Genomic DNA, 25,894 nt, shown 5'->3' with positions numbered 1-25,894 from the left:
TGTTGTTCGGCCACAGAACAGTTTTCCTTTTTTTTTCTTTCAGTCCATTCTATATGAGCTATGGCCCAGAGAACGTGGCGGGCTTTCTGGATCCTGCTCACATATAACTTCATCACATTCTCCATCTTTAACGTACATTTGTGAACTGTGTCGACTTATAATGATTTATTTCTTTCTGTCATGTAGATTCTCTAAATCTTTTGGTGACATTATGCACTGTGGCTTGTGGGATATTCAAAGCCAGAACTTTTTTTTTTTTTTTTTTGCAAGTATTAACTCCTGAAAGACTTTGCCTCTCTAAAATGCTTCTTTTATATGCAGTCATGTTTCTGACATCAGCTGTTTTCCATCGGAACCACTTCACAACTTTTTGTTTCCTTGTCTCTGCTTTTTTCCAGTTTAAACATCTGATATGTTGGTCGAATTCTATCATGTATAAAATCTGGATTTATGAGATTTGACAAACATTGCATTCTGTTTGCATTTTCATATTATATAGTGTCCCAACTTTTATTGGAATTGGGGTTGTAAATGCTGTTGTAATAAATTCTGACCTCAGCTATATATTTTTAAAATCATTTTATCAAACTGTAAGTTATGTTAATTGCCCAGCCTAATAAAAAATAGTCCTTTGCTTTAGATAGTAGGATAGTAATAAAAATAGCAAAAAATTAATGTGACCTTTTTGAAGATCACATTTTGTCGCTCTTGGTCTTAAATATTTACATAAATTATATACAAATTAAGCACGGCTTTTTAAAAAGCAAAAATCCAAATTATCTTCCTAAAACCATTTTTATAAGTTGTTAATAATTGTTCTAATCTTTATTCTCTGTCTTTCTAAGAGGTACATTGTTCGCATTCTTCTTAGAAGTGCCTGGCTGAATTACCGTACATGAAGTTTCTGTTTTTTTATTTAGTTTATTTTCCGGTAAACTCCCGTTGGACCAGTCCTTCTTACTTACGGTATTTTCTGATGCAACTCTGCTGTATCTGATCCGACGTCGTCGACGTCATGACGCAGATCAGCACCAGAGTGATTAGACAGTGCCCCAGCGCGAGACTCCCCCCTCCCTCCCTCCCTCGGGTCTCCAGCAGTTGACAGCTCCAGTCCACACACCGCATCCTGCTCGTGCTCAGCCCGGCGCAGGACTGAGCTGCGTTAGCTTATCATTTCTTCACGAGAGACTGTAGAGGAAGAGACAAGAGCGTCAACAAGTCTTCAGGAAAAGGTAACGAACGACAAAAGTGAGAAAAAGTTGAGCTGCGTTTCGAATGAACGGGTTTTTAACGGTTTTTTCTGTGTGGGAGAGCTGCACGTGCCGGGTAGAGTTTTTAAAAACATTTGGAATGCGCTCGAGCGCTCAACGGTTGGTATTTGACTGTGCTTTCCTGCTGTTGTGAGGACGTATCCGTTCAAAATATAAAATTATGGGGAGAAATTTCAAGTTTTTTTCAACGATAGTGGTGAAATTTGACAGGTAAGACGAAGTATAAGTCTAGAATTTGGTTGGAAGTGAGCGTGAAGGTTAAATTTTATGACAGGAGTTTGACAGCTATTCCGTTAAAGGTCTCTCCGGTAGTTATGATATAGGCAGGTAAATAAATGTCGCCTAAGGTGATGAATGCGTCCACCACTGTGTAGGCTGTGTTTACTGTGTACGTGTTGAGATATGAGTGTACTTTACCCAGGTTTGTATCTTCAGATATGGCCCACTAGTGCTGGTAATTAGCTACAGTACAGTCAGTGTAGCTTAGTTTTGAGAACTAAAGACACTTTTCCACTGCAGGACTTATTCCCCCAGGAACTAATAGGAACCTTTGGGTCTTATAGCGAGGAACTATGTCTAAAAAAGTTTTTTGTTGTCCAAAAATGGTAACCTCTAATGCCAGAAGGCCAAGTTTTTAAACGGCAAAATGCAGAGTATATGATTTTTAAGTGGGCTCACAAACAGTTGAGTGATCTTACGGTTGTTTTGTGTACAGTTTATGGTCTACTTCTGGCCCTTTAGTAGTCTTGAGTTGGATGCTTTAAATGTAAGACATTAAAAAGTCTTGTTTTTACATGTGAAAGGTCTTAAATTTCAGGAAGAACCTTCACTAAGATGTGTCTGTGTCAAATATTTGTGTTATAGATGCATTTATTCAACTTTAATCAGTCTTTTTTTGCATTTATGCTTGCTGTACAAGCTTGTTGTCATGACGAATATAGCTATTTTTATTTATATTGATAGAACAGAGGCATTAAATCTGACAGAAATCATCAAATTTGGGTGTAAGGGTGGTGGGGTCACTTCCATATACCTCACCTTGTGGACGATAAAGTTAGTAAAACCAATCTGATAGACGTCAAGATTTTCTCAGAGATTGTGTATGCTTGAATGGAAAGTCAATGGTTGATAACGCTAATAGCCAGTCATTTTAAGGATTTTTGGGAGGCCAATTAGGTTTAAGGGGCCTGGGTCTTCCCTATCTACCAGTGGCTGTCATGGTACTACTGTTTTGCCATAAGCCATCAGGGTGTTATAAATAATAATAAAAAAAAGTTACTATTTTTGGTTTGAAAATGTTAATCATTAACAGTGTGGTCTCAGTTCAGACACACTCAAAAAACATTAAATTCATTGTTAAAATGTTTGTTTACAGAATTAGCATGGTAGCACTGCCTTGAAACTACAATGCAGCCAATCACAAGCTTTGTCTTCTTATGTGGACAATATTTCCTTTTATTTTTAGAATTTGCTGCAGGCTTGTTAAAAATAAATTGAGCCATGGTCTGGACACTTTGTCCTATACAATTTCACATTTAATTTCTGTGCAGTGAACCAGGGTGTGGTTAAAAGTGTGTAGGGACCCTCATTATAGTTTGTTTAAATTGTTTATTATTTATCTAAACTCAACAGGATCCTGAGTGCAGACAGCAGAACAGTAGCAGCAGGAGCAGAAAAGAAGCCAGTCTCACCGGTTCAGCTGGACAGGAGGAGGAAGTGTTGCTGCAGCTGAGAAGCCTGAGGGAAATACTCATCCGGAAAACTGCATTCTTCTTCCAGTCAGGGAGAAGAGAAGAGGAACTGTGGCTGACCTGCAGCCATGCATCGCATAAGGACTACAGTGTCAAGGCTTCGGCCTTTAACTGCTGCACAGACAGCACAGAGCCGGTCACAGCACAGACTCTTAGCGACCAAAGGAGGCTTAAGGACGTTTCAGCCTCTGAGGCACCTGAACACATCGGTGGCCTCTGAGCCCTTTCTTAATGGAACCAGCTCAAACTATGTGGAGGAGATGTACTATGCATGGCTGGAGAATCCCAGGAATGTGCACAAGGTAACGTGCATCTTTGTTTGTGCTTGATGTCACACCTGTGTCATGTTATCTCAAAAACTCAAGAACACTTGATCAGATCTTTATCAAACTATGCACAAATGTTGACCCTTATTCAGGGACACACCTATTAGATTTTGAAGGTCAAAGGTCAAAATCATTTGGCTTTATGCTCATCCCTTGCTGTCCAGGCCGTTCTTGTCAATATGATGTCTTGTAAACACTTTGAGGAGTTTTAATCAAACTTTGCACAAATGTCTACTCCTGCTTATAAAATTCAAACCACAGAAAACACCATAGCCCTTCTTAGCCTACCACCGTTCTTTCATTATTTGTTAATTGCATACCTCACAGAGACATATAACTGCTCTGTGGTAGTTCTAGTAAAACCTGGGCTCTATTTTAACAGATTTAGCAGTCTGCAGTAAATGAATAGTGGGTTAGAAATATTTTGAAATAGCTTGAATAGATTTCTTGAGCCAGCAGCTGCAAAATCTGCTGAAATGCCTGTAAAGTGATCTTACTAGTAATCTATTCTTCTAAGACAAGTATGCCTAAGCAGAATAGAGCTACCAGAATATTTTTGTTTGCCACTGATAGGCACAGATTATTATTCAAATGTCTGGCATAAAGAGATAGATACTTTTTAAAGGTATGTTTCTTTTGTGATCCAAATCAGTAGTCTTCTCTGTCGCTTTAAAGCCTCAATACTCCATTGGCTAAAAGAAAATATTTACTTTGCAAAACACTGTAGCAACAGATCTATTTTATAAAGCTGGTTAGAGTTTATGTTTTGTTTTTGGTCTTTGTGATGTTCTTAAGCCTCAGCTCAGCAATTGTACGCTGATATCTACAGCCAATAAATTGGTTGTAAATATCAGCAGAAATCTCCATATATCCACCAACCAATAGTTAACTTTGATGCTAATATCTGCTGAAACTGATACCATGTTGACGATGTTATTCACCCCTAAAATATAAGGTCATAAAAAGTCTTCATTTTGCTTTTGAGAGGTTTCACATTTTAGACAGCACTTCACCCTAGCTGAGACCTGCTTACACTGTTGCATTAGTTTCATATGTTTTTATAATCATGCTTTTTTTGTGGATATATTCACTATGTTTATTTAATTAACAGTTACTTAGTTAATAGCAACGTTTACAACAGTGTATTACTTTTAAAAAGACAATGAAAACTGCATCTTTGGGTAAAGATAAAGTATTAAAACAGACACAGAGGATGGCAATGGAAAACAACAATAACCATGAATTGACTTGTAAGCTATGCAAAAAACCCAAAAAGAATAGAGCTGTTAAAATCAGAATCAACGCTCTTGAGTCCAATTTGAAATCAGAAAAGCATCTTAAAACGACATAGATTTTATTTCAAAAGGTGTGCAGCAGCCCTGGACATGGGTCTAATATTTGAATACTTTAGGGATTTGAATTCACAACATCAAAAAGATTCAAAATTGCTGTATTTGGGTTGTGTCTCTTTGCAGCTTGGGTCAATGTCCTGGCTGGCTTTGCTGCCTGAAGGGTCATCAGGGGGGTCATGCAGTTCAACTAGTGTAGATGCCTCATTGTAAAGGAGGACTGTCCGTTTTGAAACCTTTGCAGTCATCAACATTTTCTCATATAAAGAAGGCAGATTGGTTGTTTTCTTGAGCACAGAACTCTGTCTGCAAAGCTGTTTGTACTGAGGTATAGATACTGAAATGACCCTGAAATGCTCATTTGATCACCTCACAATCTGCTCTGCACTTGCTTTTGGTCCTGACTAATTAAATACTTTATGCACTGTATGTAGCATCAGTCTTGACATATAAAAGGACAGACAGACAAAAGGTTTCCTTATATTCAGATAACTGGTATCAACCACCTTGTAAAGTCTATGTCCCTTTCCTGTGAGTGCACCTTTACCTTCTTTCTGAAGGTCTGGAAAAGATAAACACGATGTCTCAGTTGTTAACAGATACTGTACCTTGCAAAGCAAGTAGGGTAAAGGTAGATACAAATGGTGTTTGAACTGTATGTGTTTGAGTGTTTGTCTGTGCATGTTTGAGTAGTGAAGCAGCACAGTCACAAACTCCAAACTGTACCGAAAGTGAATGACAGACAGTTCAGCAGAGGGAATGAGTTGTGAATGGCTGTCACCAAAATCACAGCAGTTTGACCTTCAGTCAGAGTAGAGTAGTCTACAGAAAAAAGCTAACTTTAAGCAAAACAAAAATACAAAGAAGTACAGATTTAGGGCCTTTTCACTCTAACTAGAACTGTCTGAGCCATGCCTGAGCCTGATTGCTCCACCCTACCCTCCCTTCAACTGGTCTGCTTTTACATTAATAACATAGAGCTCACCTGGGTATGTTTTTTCTGTCTGATGCAGGTTTACACGTAACTGTTTTGCAAATCCACCAATAAGAAGAAAGAAGTAGAGACAATTATTGCAACCAAACGGGACAGTATTTGTTTATGCTCTGTGTAGACAATAGAGTCGGTCCTGCAGGCTGCTTTGGATGTTTTCATTTTTTAGACTCTAACAACAATCCTCTTCCTCCTTCTTTGTCAACCATGCATCTCAGATGCATGAAGAGGGTTTGTGTTGCATGGATACAATGATTTTTAAGAGGCAGGAGACATTAAGAATTGCCTTAACAGCTTTACTTGCTGACAGGTACCCACTCAGGCGTTGTTGTGTCCACATCTCCAGTGATGTCTTGAATACTCAGGAAACTTTCCTTTAACTACCTCTACAAGTGGATTTGGGCATGGTGTCAGAGTATAGTATACCTGTATGCAAAATGGAACCAGACTTTTGGGTAAAGTGTGCTCAGATCCAGGCTTAAAATGTGAAACCACCCTGAAAAATGACAGTAGGTTCTTGACATAACTGGACAAGAGGTGGCCAGATTTAAAGAAAAGGTTTGGTTTATTTTGCCCAGGTTTTGTCAGTCAGACAGCTGCGTGCCACGGGTTTGTTTAGGGCACCTTAGTAATTTCAGCAGATTGCCAGAGAGACAGTCAGAAGAACTTGAATACTGAGTACTCAACCTAGGAATTCCAAAAAAAGAAAACAAAAAAAGTTTTAAATAAACTTCCAAATCACAATTGAACTTATCTGGAGCATTAAACTTTGCATTTATTGTGCCAAGTATAACGACCTCAGACTTACAATCATTAACCTGATAAACTTCCACAAAATAGTGTAATAATCTGGAACTCTTGGCTTGGTCACAATTTAAAGACGTCATGAAAATGTTCAAACAGAGAGTTTTAGAGATAGCAGCAGTTCTGGATGCCAGAATGAATCCTGTTTTATCTTCATGCACTGCTTCTGTCAGGTCAGTCTGGGTTTCTCATTCTGCAGTCATTATCTGTTTGTGTGTTATCATGCTGCCAAGTGTTGATGTCTCAAAGTGTTGTAGTAAATCTGTTATGTCACACCACACCTTTAAGCAGATATCCACCCCCGAGGTGGGCGTGTGGAAGCTTCCTTTACGTTTAATCTTCAAATCCTCTCATGGGAATAAGCCAATTACTCTCCTCTGTGGTTAGAAAGTGAAACACAAGGTCAAACACAAGTGAATGAGGGTTTTATTTTAGAAACACGAGTGACATGATTCTAGCACTGGCAGTGACTTCATGTAGGTCAGTCTAAAAGTTTAATTCAAACAGGATTATCTCAACAACTGTTGGATAGACTTCCATGAAATTAGCCTTACACATTAGACTGTTTTTAAGAAGCTGATACTTCTCTTTCGCTTCTGCTTTCAGTTTAGCAGGTGATCTAGATATTAATGAAGATTGCTGCTAATAGCATACTAGAAATATTTGTTAAAACATGTTTAAATAACCGGTCTCCTTCTCCCTGCAGTCCTGGGATATTTTTTTCCGTAATGCTAACGCCGGGGTTCCCCCTGGTTCGGCCTATCAGAGCCCTCCTCCCCTCGGGACTTCTCAGGGACTAACCAGTATCCAGGCTCTGGTGGGAGCTCAGCCCAACGTGGAGAAACTGGTGGAGGATCATCTAGCAGTACAAACACTTATAAGAGCTTACCAGGTAAATGACACATCTGAGTTGATTATGTCACTGTTGATGGACTTTTATGATAAGTTTGAGTTTGTATGTGTTGAAGATGTCACTGAACTACAGCATGAAATAATCTTAAACAATCATATCAAAGAGTCTGTGGTGCAAAAACATGACGTTTATCTTCAGTCCTCTGGTATCAGGACAAGATATCCTCCACAGACATGATAAAGAAGAACTAAAGCAAACAAACAATAGATTACCCCTGTAGCTGCCTAGAGATGAATTACTTTTTTGTCCCATGAAATAATAACAGCTTAATTTTAGGATGCAAGAGTTACAAAAGGCAACAAGTAAAAACATTGAGGCTTACTTTTAAAACCTTTTTGTGTTTTATTCAAAATCTAGAAAGCTATTCGTCAAATGTCATGAAAATCTACGGGATACAGCATGCCTTTCCTTTATTGAACAAACTTTGGAAAGCTTTTGAACTTTAACTACAGAATGATACATTACTTCTCATGGTATTTTCAGATTTGGTGCATGGCAGTTACAACACAGTTCGACTTTTGTTTCAGCATGTATGTTAACTAATCAGGGCATTCAAATCTGTCTCATGAATGCCACGTCTCAAGTGCAGAGAATCTATTGAAAAGGAGGCTCGTCTTTTTTTTTATTGTGAGCCTCTGTCTGCTGAAACAGACTGGTAAATGATAACTAGAGAGCCATATTTACCTGCTTTAGCAGATAGGCAGGATATGCATGAGTAAAAACTGCTTATTTCTCTGATTTGTGTTGGTGTCAAATTTAATAAAGCAGTTTTCCTTTCAAGTAAGCTTTCAGGTTTTCAGCAATGTAGTTGCAGTTGAATTCAGGGGTGAAATGACCTACACATTAGTAGATTAGGCTGTAACCAAATCAGATTTGGCCCTTCAATATGTAGGTATGAGTAGTTCCTTTTCTCTGTGCAGTGGCAAAATAAATTCCCCAGTTAATTTGCACAAGGCTCATTTTTTCACCACGAGACTCGTCTTTCCAAACAGTTTATATAAAAAAATGATGTGAAACCATGATGTTCTATAGAGTTTGAGAGAGTAATAATGTGCAGCTAACAAATCAAGGCCAGTAGAAGATGGAGAAAAATGTTTATTTTCATGTCAGTATATTTTTATTATAACACTAAAGACTTATGGGAGTTGTTGAACATAAAACGATATAATTTTTACATTTTTACAATGCATAATGAGTTAAGTATTTGCCCCAGAAGATAAAGAAGAATGAAGAAGAAATCTTTAGTAGCAAAAGAGTGAAATCTTTTAGCCCTGTAGTTTTTCTTTAAGGCTGCTTAGTTAATAAGCTAATGACCTGTAAAAACATTGTTTCAAACACGTGTGCTAACACGGACAGATGTTAGGAAATCTTTAGGAAGTGGTCAGCAGTTTACAAAGAGCAGACAGACACTTATCTGCTGAACTCTGCTGATAAACCACGACCTGTTGCACACAAACATTGAGCTGCTGTGTTGTTGTTTGTGCAGGTACGAGGACACCACATAGCCAAGCTGGACCCCCTGGACATCAGCTGTGTAGACTTTGACGATACACCGTGTGCTGTTGGTTTCCAGAATGTTGGTGAGAAATTCATCCCTTTTTTGGGTCCCTTTCCTTCCCTCCATTTATTGACTTTCTTATCCCCCCTGTCTTTAAGCACTTGATCTCTTTAATTGACCCTTTTCCTTTTTAGAGCTGGTCACAAAAGTAGTGGCATCCCCCAAAATGTCTCCTTTGGTGTCCTCTTTCATTATTTTACATTCAACACCTTTTATCTTTATTGATACCACCATAAAAATCCCTTCTTCTTTTTGTCTTCTCTGTTGACACCCTTACTCCTCAATCATGTATTTATAATGGTTGGGTCTAAATATAAGGCTGTAAACCTAAAGCCCACACCCTTTTAGATCATAAATAAGAGCAATAAATCAGATGAGAAGGAAACGTGAGAGAAGATGAGCATGTGGTAATGAGCCATTTCTGCCTAACTTAAAAGACACCCTAAAAAAACCCTCCTAAAAATAATTATTGACGTAACTGTTTGACAATTAAAGGCATTTTTTTGTTTGTTAAATCAGTGGGTAATAGAAAAAAAACAGTGATAAGAAATTACTTTCATACATATTCATAGTGGTTTACTAATGGATGTTTTGAGTTCATTTTCAACATTAAGCCTTTATGTTACTTGAGTTTCCGTTTCTTTCACAAAGTCTAAGTTTTTATCCTAGTTGACAAAAGTTGTGTTTTCTAGATCACATAGATTTAGTTATTTTTTGGATGATTGCTGATCATTGCAGATATGGAGCTCCTTTTACAATTAATTGATTTTGTAAGTGTTGCCACAGGGCAACTAAAGAAATGATGAATGCAGAAAATAAATAGGTAATGTTTTTAGAAATTTCCAGAGTGGTTTAATTGTGGATGTTTTGAAATTTTAAAACAGATTTTGAGCCTTTTTTCTTTTACATAATATACAGAATATAAATTGCACAAGTATATGAGACTTCTGTTTACCCAGAAGAGAAAAACTGTACTCTTGTGTGATGATTTGCCTTGTATTCAGCTTAGTCCACAACAGTCAGTTTCTGTGTATCTGCTGTTTTAGTACATGTTTTCAATCCTGCTAGCTAACAGTATGCTAGTTAAACTCTCAGGCTGTGGTGATAATTGTGAAGTAAAGACCTTACTTAATTGTGTCCTTAATTGAGAAGTCTTTTCAATCAAGCCAATTCTCCACACGCTTTATTTACTAAACAGAATTCCTCTGTTGTCTTTAAATGCACTATACTGAGCTTGTGATGGAGAAAAAAATACCAAAAGTGACTCAACATGCAAATTTTTAGTTCATCAGGTTAATTTTGAGTGGTTTATTGTGGTGGCTGTACCTGTGATGATGGTGCACACCTTAGCATTTAGTAACGCTTATACTGATCATGCTGATATAAAGGAGGCAGCCAACTTTTTAGATGAAAAATGCCATTGAAAGTTCATCTTTTGTGCTGCATTTTATAGTATGTTTCTATAAATACGTTCTCTCAGACAGTGAGAGCAAATAAGTTTTAAGTACTAGTCTCATGAACTACTGTATTGGTCCTGAAAAGAGAATATTTGTTGACCTCTATTTAATATATGAAGCAATTATTTACAAACAGCTATTAATCTATGTTCTTATAATTTAAGTCATGTCTCAAAAGTATCTGAACAGTCTGTGGTTCATGTCATGTTTGTGCCCTGTTGTTCTTATCAGCTCAAACTGTAAAGTGAGTTATTGTTCCTGAGAGAGCAAGATAACACAACATGCTTTATGGTTGTTTGTTTGTGAGCTGTTATGACTGAGATTGTGAGTTTGTTAGCATGCCAACATTAGCCTTTAGCTCCAAGTAAAGCCTCCCAGGGCTGCAAGAAGACAAGCACTTAATCTTTCCCATCTTTACTAAAGTGTTATGGTATTTTACTTAATTAATTATGGGTCCTGGCATTCATATCAGGAAGTTTTCTAAAACAAGTAATGGTTCGATAGAGAGAGAAGATAAGACATGATGCTTTATGGCTGTTTACATCCCACTTTTAATAACTTTCAGTTCTGAAGTTTAAAAAGTAATTTTACCTTTTATACTGAAACATTGTTGATGGTAATAATAATCTCCTCTGTTACTGAGATGAAATAGGATCTGACTGGGATGCTGTAGTTTGACCTTTTGTTCAGATTCATGATGTTTTCCCAGCTGGTTTGGTAAAGACTGGTCAGTTATGTCACAGTTATGACCAAATTGAATAGTATTTGTATATGTGGTACATATGTTAGCATGCCTGCAGCACACTGTCATTGTCCCCAATGAATGTCACGGGCCTCTGTGTTTAAAAGCAGGTGATTGTTATGAGCCGAAACAGGACGTTTCCATAGTTTGAAGTGTGATTGTTTTGTTTCACCGAGTTCTCCTTTGTCCCGGTGACGCTCAGGTTCACAGAGGTCAAACTAGATGTCGTTGTTAGGCTCTAAATCAGCTGGTAAAGGAATAAATGAGAAGCTGTGAGTGAAACTTAACCTGCAGTATGTGTGACTGTGTCTCTCCATTTATCCAGAGTTGTCTCATTATAAGGATGGTCTGTGTGATCTGACTCCCAGAGGTAGGACCAGAACATGAAACCTTTGCTCTTTTAATTGGAACTAACCCTTTACTACATGGAGTGTTATTTTGGGCATTAACATTTGAAGCTCTAACAGGCTGCTATCAGGGTTTTCTGTGGTTTATCGTCAGCATTTTAACTTAAAAGTACAGTATTTGCAGTTCTAGTCCTCTCTCTGTTGGCTTTTTGAGAGACAACTGGATCTGAGAATCTGTTTTATCTGCTTATATCTTTTATTAACATACTTTTGAGCATTTGGATACCAGGTGGTAATTCTTAATGTATTGTGTGGGGGCACCACAATGAGTACTAAAGAAAATTGGATATCCACTAGCTCAAACTGCACACAGAGGCAGTCTGGAATGCCTTCATCCAGACTGGTTTGAAAACAACTCCTTCAAATGATGTAGTCTGTGGTAGCAAGAAGTGTTTACATCCATCCAGCCTGTCTCGTAGTGATGGGCGTGCTATCTCTTTTTGATCCATGTCCGTCTCAGCCAACTTGGTAAGTGAGTGATTAGTGGGCTAAACGATGAAACACCTAGTCCTTGGTAGTCTGCATCAGAATCCCTACTCAGTTACCCTAGCTAATTCTTGATATTTATTTATCATTTCAGGCCTATAATTTTGAGCATATACTCTGTTTAAACTGTAATGCAGCTGCAGCCACCACCATTAACCACTGTAGCCCCACTTCTGGTGTTTACCAGCAGAATTTTGGGAGCAAGCCTTATCTATATCTCTTTATGTCTTTCAATAATTTCAAGCCTGACCATCTCCTCCTGTTTAATTCCCTCATTCCACACTCCTCCCTCCCTCCCTCTTCCTTTATTTCTCTCTCTCCCCCAAGCCCCCAAGGGAGTTTTTCCAGGCCTGGGAGCAATAGGGCACCTCCTAAGCTTCCTAAGCTGGGGGCAGCAAGAAACAAGTCTGAAACCTGTAGGCACACATGCATCACTCAGCAGCAAAGGGCATGCTCAGCAGCATTTATTTGTTTGGGTCTTTTCAACCCCAGTGATAGGCCTGGAGACTGCCAACGGTTTTCGAAAAGCTGCTAACAGCTTTTCTCGCTAATTTTGTCATAAACGTGCTTTAAAAGGACACAGTATACTCTGTATACAGACTGAAATGACTCTTTGTTTCAGACAACAAACCTACTACAGTTTGGAGATACGTCTAGGTCAACAGTCCCTCCAGCCCTTCTTCCTGACCCACCACTGTACTTTCACTAGCCAACTATTATATACACTGCAGAGACATAAAACCACCAGGTGAGAGTTCTAGTTTATGGCTTTCTCTAAAGCTCACAAGAGTCTGCACATGGCTGAAGAGAGCGCTGACTCAGTGAACTGACCTGCGAGGGTTGGTGCTTCTTAGAAAGGCTGTGTGTAGTTTATGTGTGTTTAGTGTGTTTTTGGCTCCTCCTAACCTTTGCTCGGCGTCCAGCGGGGTCAAACAAGACTCATCCGGGCTTATCTCCGTACGCTTCATTAAAACGTTAGTGTGATTGGATCGCAGGCCGACTCTTTTTGATTGCTGTCTTGGATCGCTCTGCCTCTGCTCTGTGCCATGGAAGAAAACAACTTATGTGATTTTATGTGCGGGGTGGTTTAACAGAGAGGAGGGGGAGAGTCTAAAGATCCTTTACGTAAGGCAGAGAGCTGACTGGGCCATATTGGATTGAAACATCAGCACAGCTCCGCACTAACTTTGCTGACAGAGATGTGCAAACACGGACATAGATCCAGCCCTCCTCCCCTCGTCTGTTCCATATTGTCTTATCTCTGCATCCTGGACGTCAATGCGTAAAATAAACACAAGCTAGCCAGCAATGTCTCCTGCAGGCTCGTCAGAGCTGTGTAGACATACTATCAAAGCAACAAATAACTCACAAGTACATTCCTGTTTGTTTTCTGATGTTTGCTCTCAGCTGTAGTAACTGCTTCCTCATGATGCTGCAGGTAGCGTACTGCACAGAAAATGTAAACAAAGTGGACATATTGTTGGTGAAATTAAGTCAGAATTATTTAGTTAATGCCAAAGGAAGTACAAAAATATCACTTTTTTTTACTGAAATGTACAAAACAAACTCATAAATCCAAGATGTTTATTCATTTTGAAGCAAAAACTAAAAAAAATTGTTATTAAACATTTACATATTACTTATTTTTGCTTTCATTCTTATTTTGAAATAAACAAAGGTATTTTTTCCTGTAAAATTACAGGAAAACTCCTGCATAATGTCTTAATTTAACATAGATACTGGCAATGTTTTGTACCAGAAACATTGCTGGTGTATTTGTACAATTTACTCAGCACCCTCTCTTTCTATTTTGGTTTAAAATGTGACTTTCTTTTTAATAGTATAAATTATTAACTACAAACTAATGGTTTGAAAAAGTATGGTACCTGTTCATGGAATATTGGTGCTTTTGAGTTGTATTAACAAAATTTATCAAAACAAATTGAATACTGGTATAATCAATATCATCTTTGTATGGCATATTAGTGGAACGTACAAAATTATGTCATTACTGACAGAATATAGTTTAACCAATACAAAGAATTAACTTCTAAATTAGGGGTGAGCTGATAAAGCTCCTTATCAGGGCCAATACTGATAATCGGAACCGATATCCGTTTATCATGATGTACAAAACATACTTAATGAGGCAAAGTAAAAATTGCATGATAAAAAATAATGGAAAATAAACAATTTTACTCTATTAGCATGAGAAACAGCACAGAGCAACACAGTAGCAACAGGAAAACAGAAAGTGATTCCATACGCTGACTATGTTAGTGGCACCCAGGCCTAAGTTTTGATTGGCTGGTACTCAACTTCACACCTAGGCCAACAGACTGTGTTGTATGCAGTTGTATGTGAGACGGGGGTGAGTGGAAATAAAGCCAGTGGGGGGTACACACCTTGCAGTACAGCCAGAGTAAAGCAAATACTGGGCCCTGGTTTAGCTCAGTAGGTAGATAAGGCGCCCATACACACAGGCTAAAGCCCTCCCTGCAGTGGTCAAAGTTTCAAACCTCAGTTCTGGCTCCGTTTGGTACATTGATGCACATTTTTTTCTGTTTCTCTCCAGCTGTTCAAATGAATAAAGGTAAAAGAGCCAACATAAGTAAAATTCTATGTTCAGCAAATATTTACATGGTTTTAAATAGAGCTGTTTGTTGAGGGAATTTCTCTGAAAAATCAACATGTACTGCATGAACTCCACAGCACTCCAAACCTGATGAGACAAATGGCTGGAAAACAAGAGTCTGGTATTTATAGCTTTCACATGATGCCACGCTCTCATAAAACCGCCCCTTTGTGGGTTAATGCTGCTGTATACTGTAGAGAAGTTGACGGCCACAGTTGTCACCTAAATGTTTTAGCCAGTTTGTTTTTTATTTTTCAATGAAAGATGGTTGCCCTCTTACTGGATGCACTAAACGATGAGCGGACAAGCCTGGGTTATACTAGTGCAGAATACCATCAGAGAGAGAAAACCCAGAAAGGAGGAAAAAGAAGATTAATGCTGTTAGACACTCTGCTGACTCTGTAGGTTACAGTAGACGGTAGCACCAAACAGACGTCTCCTAATCCTGACACCAAATATTGTGTTATAGATAAGATTTCTGCTGAGAGTTAAGACTGAGATATCGGCTATAAAAATCCATATGTATGAATAAGTTTATGTAGTTTTAGGAAGGACCAACAGACCTATGTCACCTAGAGTCTTTATTTGTTCATCTTCATCCTTTAAACCTAAAAATATGTTTTGAGGGCTGAAGTTTTATGTCTCACTAGTTGCAGCCTGTAAATAGAAGGTCTGGCTACACTCCTTTCTAAAACAGCTTGCCAGTGGGTGATTGGTGTGGATTGTTAATAGAACAGGTGCTACAGAGGTGTGCTCATAGCTTTTCAAATATCATGATATGATTTTTAACTACTAAGTTTCTTGCAGTTTTATAAATAGTTCCAAGAGAAGTTATTTTAAGTTACAAAGCCAGTAAATAAAAGTTTTACAACAGCATAAATGCTGTTAACCTGATTTAACACTCTAGGGTTAGACATATAAGTTCAATGGCAAGTTAACATTGCATAACAAAAAAAAAAAAAATAGAAAGATACAAAATAATGAAAACACAGCCAAACTCAACAGCAGATGAAAACCAGCAGCAACATCTAAATGAAGACGTGTACGCTCTTGTTCTGCAGGTTAGTTTAGAGCCTTGTGGTCCTGATGAAGACGTTAGAGTAATTTCAAGATTGTTAAAGAGCTTTGGCCTCCTATGGGACTAAAAGTTAAAATTAGAACCAATTAGACACGATAGATTCAATTAGATCCTAGAAATGCTTCTAGAATGGGAACATGACCGATTTTACACACAAAGGTCGTCTTATTCTTCCTTGGGAAAATGGATTCTGATGGCTTGTATTTGAGGAGATTTATCTTAGGTTTTACATAATGGCTGAGCTTCTTCTTCTTCGCGTTGTTGTCTTTTCACCAGGTGTGTACGGGCTGACAGAGTCTGACTTGGATAAAGTTTTCCGTCTTCCCACTACGACCTTTATCGGAGGCAATGAGAGCGCTCTGCCTCTCAGAGAGATCATACGGCGCCTGGAGGTAAAAAATACTTTTTAAAGTAGGTCAAAAGTATAATTTCAAAACACCCATTTCAATACTATGTAACAATAATTTCAATCATGCCTGTGTTTAAACATCTTTAATATAGCAACAAAATCTATAAACTTAGTGAAACAGGATAACAGTGAAATGTTTCATTATTATTAGCTGTCTCTCTGCCTCGTAGACGGCGTACTGTCAGCACATCGGTGTGGAGTTTATGTTCATTAATGACCTGGATCAGTGTCAGTGGATCAGACAGAAGTTTGAGACTCCAGGAGTCATGCAGTTCAATCTGGAGGAGAAAAGGACGCTACTGGGCCGAATGATCCGATCCACCAGGTCTGACTGTTTGTCACATTTGTTCTAGTAAAGATCAGTGAATGAAGAAGAAAGCATGCAGAAGTGAAATGTGAAGAAGCATCTCCTGTTCACAGGTTTGAGGAGTTCCTGCAGAGGAAGTGGTCATCAGAGAAACGATTCGGTCTGGAAGGCTGCGAGTCGCTCATCCCGGCCCTAAAGACGATCATCGACAAGTCAAGTCAGAGCGGAGTGGAGAGTGTGATCATGGGGATGCCTCACAGGTAGACATTTAACTTCTTTTGCCAAACATTAAGATTTAATTTTTTTTTTTTTTTTCATTTTGTATTTGTTAAGTCTGCATATGAGACAACTGCCGTTTCCTCTTTGTTTATAAGAATGTCTGCCTATTGAGAATATCTTTTCCCAAGAACACTTGGGGTAAATCTTCAGATTAGAAAATCTTCCACTGAGATTGCTGTTGAGGGCTTAAGGCTGTTGCCTCAAACCAAGGTTCCTGGATCAAAAAATGGTCAGACAGGGTCTTTCTGAGTGGAGTCTGCATGTTCTCTCTGTGCATGCTGAAGTTTCCTCTGGAGTCAGTGTCTCCCTCCTGTAGTCCTAAATGACTTCTGATCATAAATACTGAACATGTTTAATTTCTAAAATTTCAAGTAAGAGCGACTCCAATAGTCTTCTAAGCAGACTGGACAGGGAAAGATAACCCTAAACCCACACAGGAAAGTCTGGCTAGATAACCTTGAGAACCATCAGACAATCGGCCCTTTGCTGGCTTTGGTCTGACCCAAAATCGGCATGATTATCTTGTACAGTAGTTTGTCCCTGCTCAATGTAAGGGAAGCACTGATATGGACACTTTCATTTTCAGAACATTTAATGGTGATAACAGTTCGTTGGGTTATTGCAAAATCATTTCATTTAATTCATCCAGCAGTCTGTGCCTCAGTGTTCCTTCCTAATGATCCATCTCCATCTGCAGAGGGAGACTGAATGTTCTCGCCAATGTGATCCGGAAGGAGCTGGAACAAATTTTCTGCCAGTTCGACTCCAAACTGGAGGCTGCAGACGAGGTTTGAACATTACCTGGTGTGCCTGAGTGAAAGTTTTGATTAAAAACCTCTCAGTGATAGTCATTGTTATGAGGGTAAACTATTGTGTTCATTCATTTAGTTTTTTTTTTGTTTGTTTAGTTAGATCCCCATCAGCTTTATAATAGATAGGAAGCTGTGCTTCCTGGGGTCCACAGTTTATGCTGTGACACTACGATTAACACAGTCACATTAACCCTGAAGAGATCCTGGGGACATTTTATGCCATTCAGTTTTTATTTTCAAGCCATTTTGGCTGTGTTGAATGAATATAGCTCAAATTTCCAAAACAATATTAATTCTAAATGATGATTATTTATTTGAAATTATTTCCTTATATTAGCCTAAAATGGCTAAGCTACACAAAAGCTAAAAAATATATTTGTTCCTAACGATACGAACTGTCCCAGTTTTCAATTTTTAGATTTGTCCAGCAGATGGCGCTACTTTTTCCCCATTCAAAGCATGCTGCAAAATTTCACACTTTATTAAGTTTTCTGTGAGGCCGCCTTGCTACTGAAATGATAAGTGTGTGTCACTTGTAATGTTGGATAATGGTGTGTGTGTTAAAGACTAGAGTGTGTGTTTTATTGAGTTTTTGTGATTTTGTTCAATTAAAAACAGTGGAGTTATGTAAACATACTGGCTTTTAAAACCGCAAAAAAATGTAATTAATATTTAGTATGTATATTTCAGGATGAAGTAGTTTTTGAAAGACTGACTCGTAAGTGGGGGAAAAAATTAATATATAATATTTTCACAGTCGATTTTACTCCAGTGTTATTTTTTTAAATCTGACACTGTAGAAAAAATATATGATGCAATGATGCATCCAAACTGGTGTTGCTGCATATCATTGACACATCTCAGAGCCTGATCATAGTGTTAATCAAATAATCCTTGAAATTTATTTCATAGAAATTATTTTATTTTTTATTTTTTCGATAAAAAACAGTGGTGTTGTGTAAACATACTGGCTTTTACAGAGTTAAAAAACACAAAAAATATAATTAATATTTGATATGTATATTTCAGGTTGAAGTTGTTTTTAAAGACTGAATCATTTAAAGTGGAAAATATATTAATATGTATTATTTTTACAACAGTTTTTGGAAAGAAAATCAGATTCCAGAGAAGGAACAGTTTATTCTGCTTATTCCCTGTTGCTGTGTTCAGTCTTCGGTGACATTTTGAGAGTTAAATCAACAGTTTTGCTTAATACAACAAAAAGCTGTCTTACATCTTCAAATAACATCAGCTAAGCACACAGTAGACATACTTCATATGAAATTATGCAAAGCATAGTAAAACAACACCTAACAGGAAGTTGCTCAGTTGTGGCTAGTTAGCACATATAGCATACAGCTAGCATAGCGTGCTGCTTAAAGGTCCAAAAACAGGACAGTTCTAAGAATGAACATCTACTGTATGCATATAATGTTGCTGACAGAAGACTGCTTTCAGGGTTCAGGAGATGTGAAGTACCACCTGGGGATGTATCACAAGAGGATGAACCGCGTCAGCGACCGTCAGATCACGCTGTCCCTCATGGCAAACCCGTCTCACCTGGAGGCGGTGGACCCGGTGGTTCAGGGGAAAACCAAAGCGGAGCAGTTTTACTGCGGGGACACAGAGGGCAAGAGGGTGCGCTGAATCAGCTCTTTATGTTAATACACTGAGGATGAGAAGCTGCTTTGCTCGCTCATGTTTGTAACCTGTTTAATGATTCTCCAGGTGATGTCTATTCTGCTTCACGGTGACGCTGCGTTTGCAGGCCAAGGGATCGTTTACGAGACGTTTCACCTGTCTGACCTGCCGTCATACACCACGCACGGCACGGTTCATGTGGTGGTGAACAACCAGGTACAGACATGAAGCTTCTTCATTCCAAAGTCTATAATTGATGCATAAGGTGAATCTGCACTAGCAGATTCACATTCCTATGAACCTACTTCTATTATTTACATATCTCTCACTGCTTTCTTACTGCAAGTTCCCCCTTGTGAATAATAAAGTATTGCTAATTCTTACTTAGAATTGCACTTCTGTAAAATCACGCAACTCAGACAGTTTAATGCAGACGAATGCAGGAAAACCCAAAGGTAATTTTTTTGTGGTTAATCCCTGCAGATTGGTTTCACCACAGACCCCAGGATGGCTCGTTCCTCTCCGTACCCCACAGACGTCGCTCGAGTCGTCAACGCTCCCATCTTCCACGTCAACGCAGACGACCCTGAGGCCGTGATGTACGTGTGTAATGTGGCGGCCGAGTGGAGGAACACTTTCCATAAAGACGTGGTCGTAGATCTGGTAAGTTAAGATGTTTTTTTCAGTGAAACAAAACCTTTACTAGAGCGTTTTCATGTACTTACAGCTTCTGCTTCTCTCAAACTTCTACCTCCTCTCTTCCAGGTGTGTTACAGAAGAAACGGCCACAATGAGATGGACGAGCCGATGTTCACTCAGCCGCTGATGTACAAGCAGATCAAGAAGCAGAAGGGGGTTCTGAAGATGTATGCAGAAAAACTTATTGCGGAGGGAGTTGTAACAGCACAGGAGTATGAGGTAAAAAGTATGAGCTGCTGCTGTAAAAGATGCTTAAAATGTACAGTTATCTTGTCGTAGATAAAGTGAGTAGGACCGGTGTCAGGTGTGCTTTTATGCAAATTTTTAGAGTAAGCATTGTCATCAAATTATTATCTTGACATTGCGATGTGAAAATGCACTTCTCCTTTTAAGGAGGAAGTAGCGAGATATGACAAAATCTGCGAGGACGCCTACACTCGCTCTAAAGACGAGAAGATCCTGCACATCAAACACTGGCTGGACTCACCGTGGCCAGGTAGGAACTTTTTTTAATTTTAATGTCTTGAATATCATTTTTAAGGTATTTCCTGCATGCATTGTGCTGTAATGTATTTGTGTTTGTAGAGTTTTTCACTCTTGATGGACAACCAAGAACAATGTCCTGCCCTCCCACCGGCATCAGTGAAGAAGACCTCTGCAATATTGGAAACATCGCTTCCTCAGTCCCAGAGAAAGACTTCACCATACACGGAGGTACAGATAACTCTCCCAGTCCCTACAGATATCCCTTGACATGTCAGTGTCTTTGTAATCTGTGTTTCTGCTGCGTGTTTTTAGGTTTAAGTCGCATCCTGAAGGGCAGAGTAAACATGGTGGATCAGAGAGTTTGTGACTGGGCTCTGGGTGAATATATGGCCTTTGGGTCTCTGCTCAAAGAAGGGATCCACGTTCGGCTCAGTGGGCAGGATGTGGAGAGAGGAACATTCAGGTATACACAGTTGACAAAGGATATGCACATTCCCAGTACATTGAAAGGTTATTTAAAAGTGGTTCTACCTTAAGATGGTGCTATTGTGGGCAAATAAACACTGAGAGACACTCAAACTTAAGACACAAGAGTTGGATGATTTGATTGGCTTATACTGGCTGTAATTGACTCAGACATGATCTATTGTGATTTTAAATTTCAGGCAAATTCATTTCTTTTATTTTGCAAATTTGATGTTTTGCCTTATTTTGTCTCAGCCATCGTCATCATGTTCTTCATGACCAGAACGTCGATAAGCGGATCTGCATCCCCATGAACTACATCTCCCCTGATCAGGCTCCATACACCGTCTGCAACAGCTCTCTGTCAGAGTATGGAGTTCTGGGTGAGAAACAGCCACATAAACCTTTATCAAATACATCTTTTCAGCCATTATTCCTGTGCAAACTGTCAAATATTTTTCTGTTTTTCTTCTTCTGTGTGCAGGTTTTGAGCTAGGATATGCCATGTCCAGTCCCAACGCTCTGGTTCTGTGGGAGGCCCAGTTTGGAGATTTCCACAACACGGCTCAGTGTATCATCGACCAGTTCATCAGCTCAGGCCAGGCCAAATGGGTCCGACAGAACGGCATCGTGCTGCTGCTTCCTCACGGCATGGAGGGAATGGTAGGAGCTATTATGCACAATCTGAATTTATCTGTAAACCTACCTATAAATAACCTCTTATTTTCCTAAGAGCTCTGTTCAAAGTATTTCCATATTTTAAGCCTTTGATTTTTTTGTTTTGACTCTTCAGGGTCCTGAGCACTCGTCTGCCCGCCCTGAGAGGTTTCTACAGATGTGCAACGATGATCCTGATGTTTTCCCTGTGCGTCTGCATCACAAACAGCATTGATGATTTTTTTTTTTTTAAGTCTTTATAACCCTGTTTGCATGCCCATGTCTTTTACTCTTCTATAGCTTTGTGTCAAAGATGTGAAACAAGAAATATTCCTGATCTTTTTATCACATGCATGCAGATCTACCTGTAACTTTTATCTTCTTTCACCAGAAACTGACGGACGACTTTGCCGTTCATCAGCTGTACGAATGCAACTGGATCGTCGTCAACTGCTCGACTCCTGCGAACTATTTCCACGCCCTCCGCAGACAAATCCTGCAGCCTTTTAGGAAGCCTGTGAGTGACACACTATGAGACAAGACAGAAGATAATGGGGTTATCCTTACTGATACGTCTCTGTGTTTTTATCCCCAGCTGATAGTTTTCACTCCCAAGTCTCTGCTGCGCCATCCTGAAGCCAAGTCCAGCTTTGATGAGATGCTGCCAGGTGAGTTTGATGCATTAACAGCCCAGAAGAAAGAACACAATGAGCCAAAATGCAAACAGCTTATTTGCTTGAATATCGGATGTGATGTCTCTTTGTGTTGCTTGAAGTTTTGTTTGTTTTTCCTGCAGGAACAAGCTTTCAGCGGGTAATTCCAGACGGCGGCCCTGCAGCCTCCAGCCCAGAGAAGGTGAGGAGAGTTGTTTTCTGCACTGGAAAAATCTACTACGACCTGACCAGGGAACGCAAGAACAGAGGAATGGACGACACGGTGGCTATCATCCGTATAGAGCAGGTGAGATTTACACAGGTACTTCAGATGAGCAGATTATAAGCAGGGAAGGAAAGTGTCCATTTGTACCTGAACGTCATGAGTGTAGGAAGTTAATATTTCAACTAGAGTTCTGTACTGGAATCCTGGTATTTCTAAGGTCTCTTATCCTTGTTAGATGTCTTTAGTGAGTTGAAATATTTTCTCTCAAAGGAGAGAAAGTTGGAGAGTTTTTGGACTGTTTTTGTTACTGATAGGAATATGTCAAACTACTGGAATGTACTTAGTGGCTCCTTTTGTATCCACCCTTTTTTTCTTTCACTGTTAAAGCTAAAGTAACAAAACGTTTATGCCTGGGATAAAATGTTCAACCATGATTTTGGGGTTAAAATACTGTCCCCAGAAATCAGACCAGAAACACGGTTCTATAGTGTGATTTCAAATCAGTAGCACTGCTTCTAACATCAGAACGTAATCTCTTTAAGCTGTCACCGTTTCCGTTCGATCTGGTGAAAGCCGAGGTGGATCTGTATCCAAACGCTGATCTGGTTTGGTGTCAGGAGGAGCACAAGAACCAGGGATACTACGACTACGTCAAGCCCCGAATCCGCACCACAATCAACCGCAGCTGCCCCGTCTGGTGAGGTTTTGGTTCAGATCATATCGCCTGTCAGTTCAGTTTTCTGTTGTCTTTCTATGTTTAGAGAGAACAAGTTTACCTCAGTAAGAAAGAAGACCTTTATAAACCACCTGTCTGAAGTCACAGCAGTGTCAGTGGTCAAAATTATGATTAAAAAAAAAGGTCATCATTATGAATGAAAGGGTCAAAGTTATCATGAAAAGTTAAGATAAGGAGTGCAAAATCTTAAACTAGGAAAAAAAGTCACAATAATGAGAACATGAAGTCAAATTTATGAATTAGTAAGTTATAATTTTATGATTAAATCGTGTATAGTATAGGATTAAATTCTCAAGATGAGTATTACAGAGTAAATAATCATCATTCAGGCTTAGTTATGAGGGTTTTTCTTTGACAATAAAATTCAAAGTAGTGGGAGTAAGTGAAATCTAAGAGAAAAAAGTTTGTTTTTTTAAAATCTGTTTTATAATGTATTTAAAAGATTACATTTTTTTTAATCATCTTTGAATGAAACTAAATCTTGATAAAATGCTGAGATCCTGAAAGTCAATGACTCAATGACAATCCATTATGACTTCTAATCGTACAGTCCTGACTTTTATTTCTAAGGTTTCTCTTTGTTCCTATATTCATGTCTTAAAAAGACATACTTATTTATGTTTATCGCTACATTTTTTTAGCACTTTATTTAACTCTGTTTCCTGTAAGGATGACATTTTGATGAAATTTTGATGTTTTATCTCATTATAGTGACTTTTTCTCATGTTTATAAACATTTATCTCATAACTTCAAATCCTTCAGGGCATTTGGCAACCCTGAAGTGTTCTTTATACTCACCTGTGTATGTATTTCCTCTGTAGGTACGCTGGTCGAGATCCTGCAGCCGCTCCGGCCACTGGAAACAAACACACTCACCTCACGGAGCTGCAGCGTTTACTGGACACCACGTTTGATTTTGACGCTTTCTCAGGGAAAATCTAAAAACCGGTTTACATCTCTCTCCATCCTCAAACACACATCCAGCCTGCCTGTTTAGATTCAGCCGTTTTTTATGACATATCAGATTGTTTTCAGGCAATCAGACGAAACGCACAATGACTTACTGACCGCTTACACTGTTACCATGGAAACCTCGTGTCCACAGCAATGGACACCTAAAAAATGAACCTGCTTGAATGTATGAATTTATGAAACGTTGATTTTTTTTTTTTTTTTTTTTTAAATTTTAGAGAGTTTCAGCAAAAAAATGTCAACAAGCTGCTCGCTGCACATCCACAATCTTACTGAAATCATGTAAACAAGCACTGCATGGAGAAAAATTCAGCTTTAATTTATTAATATGCTGAGAAATCACGCTTACACTGAGAGTTACATCTGAACATGATTAGCTCAATATAGCATGAAGATTACAGATGAAATGAAACATCTCTCCTGGGTTTATCCAGACGAAATGATATCTGAAGAATACTTTTTATAGTTAAAGCTCTTTTTACTAAAACCTGTAAAAAAAAGAAAAAGAGGTAGTTTTAGAGTGGTTTATTTGTGGCATAGATCGAAGAGATGAGTGAGGGACGGATGATGGGAAGAGGATAGGGTTGGATAGATGACGGGGATAAGAAGAGAAAAGTTTGTTTGAGGTCTGATGGATGTTGAAGGATGATGGCGTGGTTTCATTTAGTGCCAGTATGTCACTGCTCAGATCTGCAGTGCATCTTTATCCAATTTTTATTCCCAAAAAAATGAATTTTGTCAAACGCAGTAATGAAACTGATAAAACAGATGAATTCAGTATGTTTTCTGCACTTTTATCACGAATTCTGCAGTGCCCTGGTGTAGCTTTTCTCCATTTCTACAAACATCTCATGCATCCTTATTCAATATCATACCTCTCCTTTTTTAGGAAATTGTAAATCCTTTTTTTTTTTTATTTTAAAGGGATGCACGATTTTTCTGGCATTTCGTACCGGAAGAAAAAATTACACGAATGTGTTAGCAGATATTAGAATTTCTACCTTTATTTACAGCTGATAAATAACTCTTTGAAAGAATTATTTTAGAGAAAGTTAAAAAAACATTTTTTTAGAGATGGATTAGGGTGTACATGTACATCTGAGTTTGTTAGCTTGATGCTAACATATAATGGAAACTGCCTTTAACAGGCTAATGGATTTAGCGTTGCTCCGTGCTGATTTTAACTGCAGAGACCCTCTATTTCACTGGGAAATACAAAGTTAAATGAATTGCTTTATCACTTGCAAAAAAATGTTCTGTAAAGTTGATTGTTTCTTGTTCCTCTGCACCACATCTGTCAGCGGACATTACTGCTTTCTTCTTCTTTTGTCATTTAATGGCGGTAAGCAGACAGTTGTCTGCTGTGCTTCAGCGAAGATTGGTGGTAGTATCACAATAAAACCACAAAAAAATGTCATCTTAAAGTGAGATAACTGCCTCATAGAAATAGCTGAATATTCAAAAACCAGCCCCCATCCGTTGTTATATAGCGAGCATCAAGTTTCTGGAGTTGAAGAAAATCCAACATCATTCCTAATATTTGCTGCATTAATTCCTAAAAGTTTTACAGCTCATCTCCTCGGTGCTCCACTTGCATCCTGCCTCATTGCCGTTCTTGTCGTCTTTTGTGCCAAATCAACCAGATTACTTGAAATTATCTTCATCTCAGAAACAAATCCTGCCTGCTTTAGAGATTTTATGTGAAGATTTAACAAGATTGAATGATGTATTTATTTTCTTACTTGTATGTTTTATTGTTTCCAGACAATAAAGATTATGGTGC

General features: G+C 38.6%; 1 protein-coding gene across 3 annotated transcripts; it reads left to right on the top strand.

The window, feature by feature from the left end:
• The first annotated feature begins 1,111 nt into the window (after positions 1-1,111).
• On the top strand, positions 1,112-25,770 carry ogdhb (oxoglutarate dehydrogenase b). Of its 3 annotated transcripts, XM_041810721.1 has the most exons (24): positions 1,112-1,232; positions 2,904-3,324; positions 7,199-7,384; positions 8,892-8,985; positions 11,488-11,532; positions 16,045-16,160; positions 16,348-16,502; positions 16,598-16,744; positions 17,461-17,551; positions 19,034-19,213; positions 19,304-19,432; positions 19,700-19,879; positions 19,982-20,134; positions 20,309-20,411; positions 20,501-20,629; positions 20,714-20,864; positions 21,122-21,249; positions 21,351-21,529; positions 21,660-21,731; positions 21,915-22,040; positions 22,119-22,191; positions 22,320-22,483; positions 22,945-23,099; positions 23,961-25,770. In XM_041810721.1, exons 2-24 carry the CDS (start codon positions 3,091-3,093, stop codon positions 24,079-24,081), a joined length of 3,111 nt encoding a protein of 1,036 aa, XP_041666655.1. In that variant the 5' UTR covers positions 1,112-1,232; positions 2,904-3,090; the 3' UTR covers positions 24,082-25,770. The 3 variants fall into 3 exon arrangements, with proteins under 3 accessions (XP_041666655.1, XP_041666656.1, XP_041666657.1); XM_041810722.1 differs by lacking the exon at positions 11,488-11,532; XM_041810723.1 differs by lacking the exons at positions 1,112-1,232; positions 2,904-3,324; positions 7,199-7,384; positions 8,892-8,985; positions 11,488-11,532 and adding an exon at positions 12,789-12,803.
• The last annotated feature ends 124 nt before the right edge of the window (positions 25,771-25,894 follow it).

This window comes from Cheilinus undulatus, linkage group 17 (genome assembly GCF_018320785.1).
Source record: "Cheilinus undulatus linkage group 17, ASM1832078v1, whole genome shotgun sequence".
Taxonomy (NCBI): Eukaryota; Metazoa; Chordata; class Actinopteri; order Labriformes; family Labridae; genus Cheilinus; species Cheilinus undulatus.
Note: the sequence above shows the minus strand (reverse complement) of the source record. Positions and strands in the feature narration are given on the sequence as shown.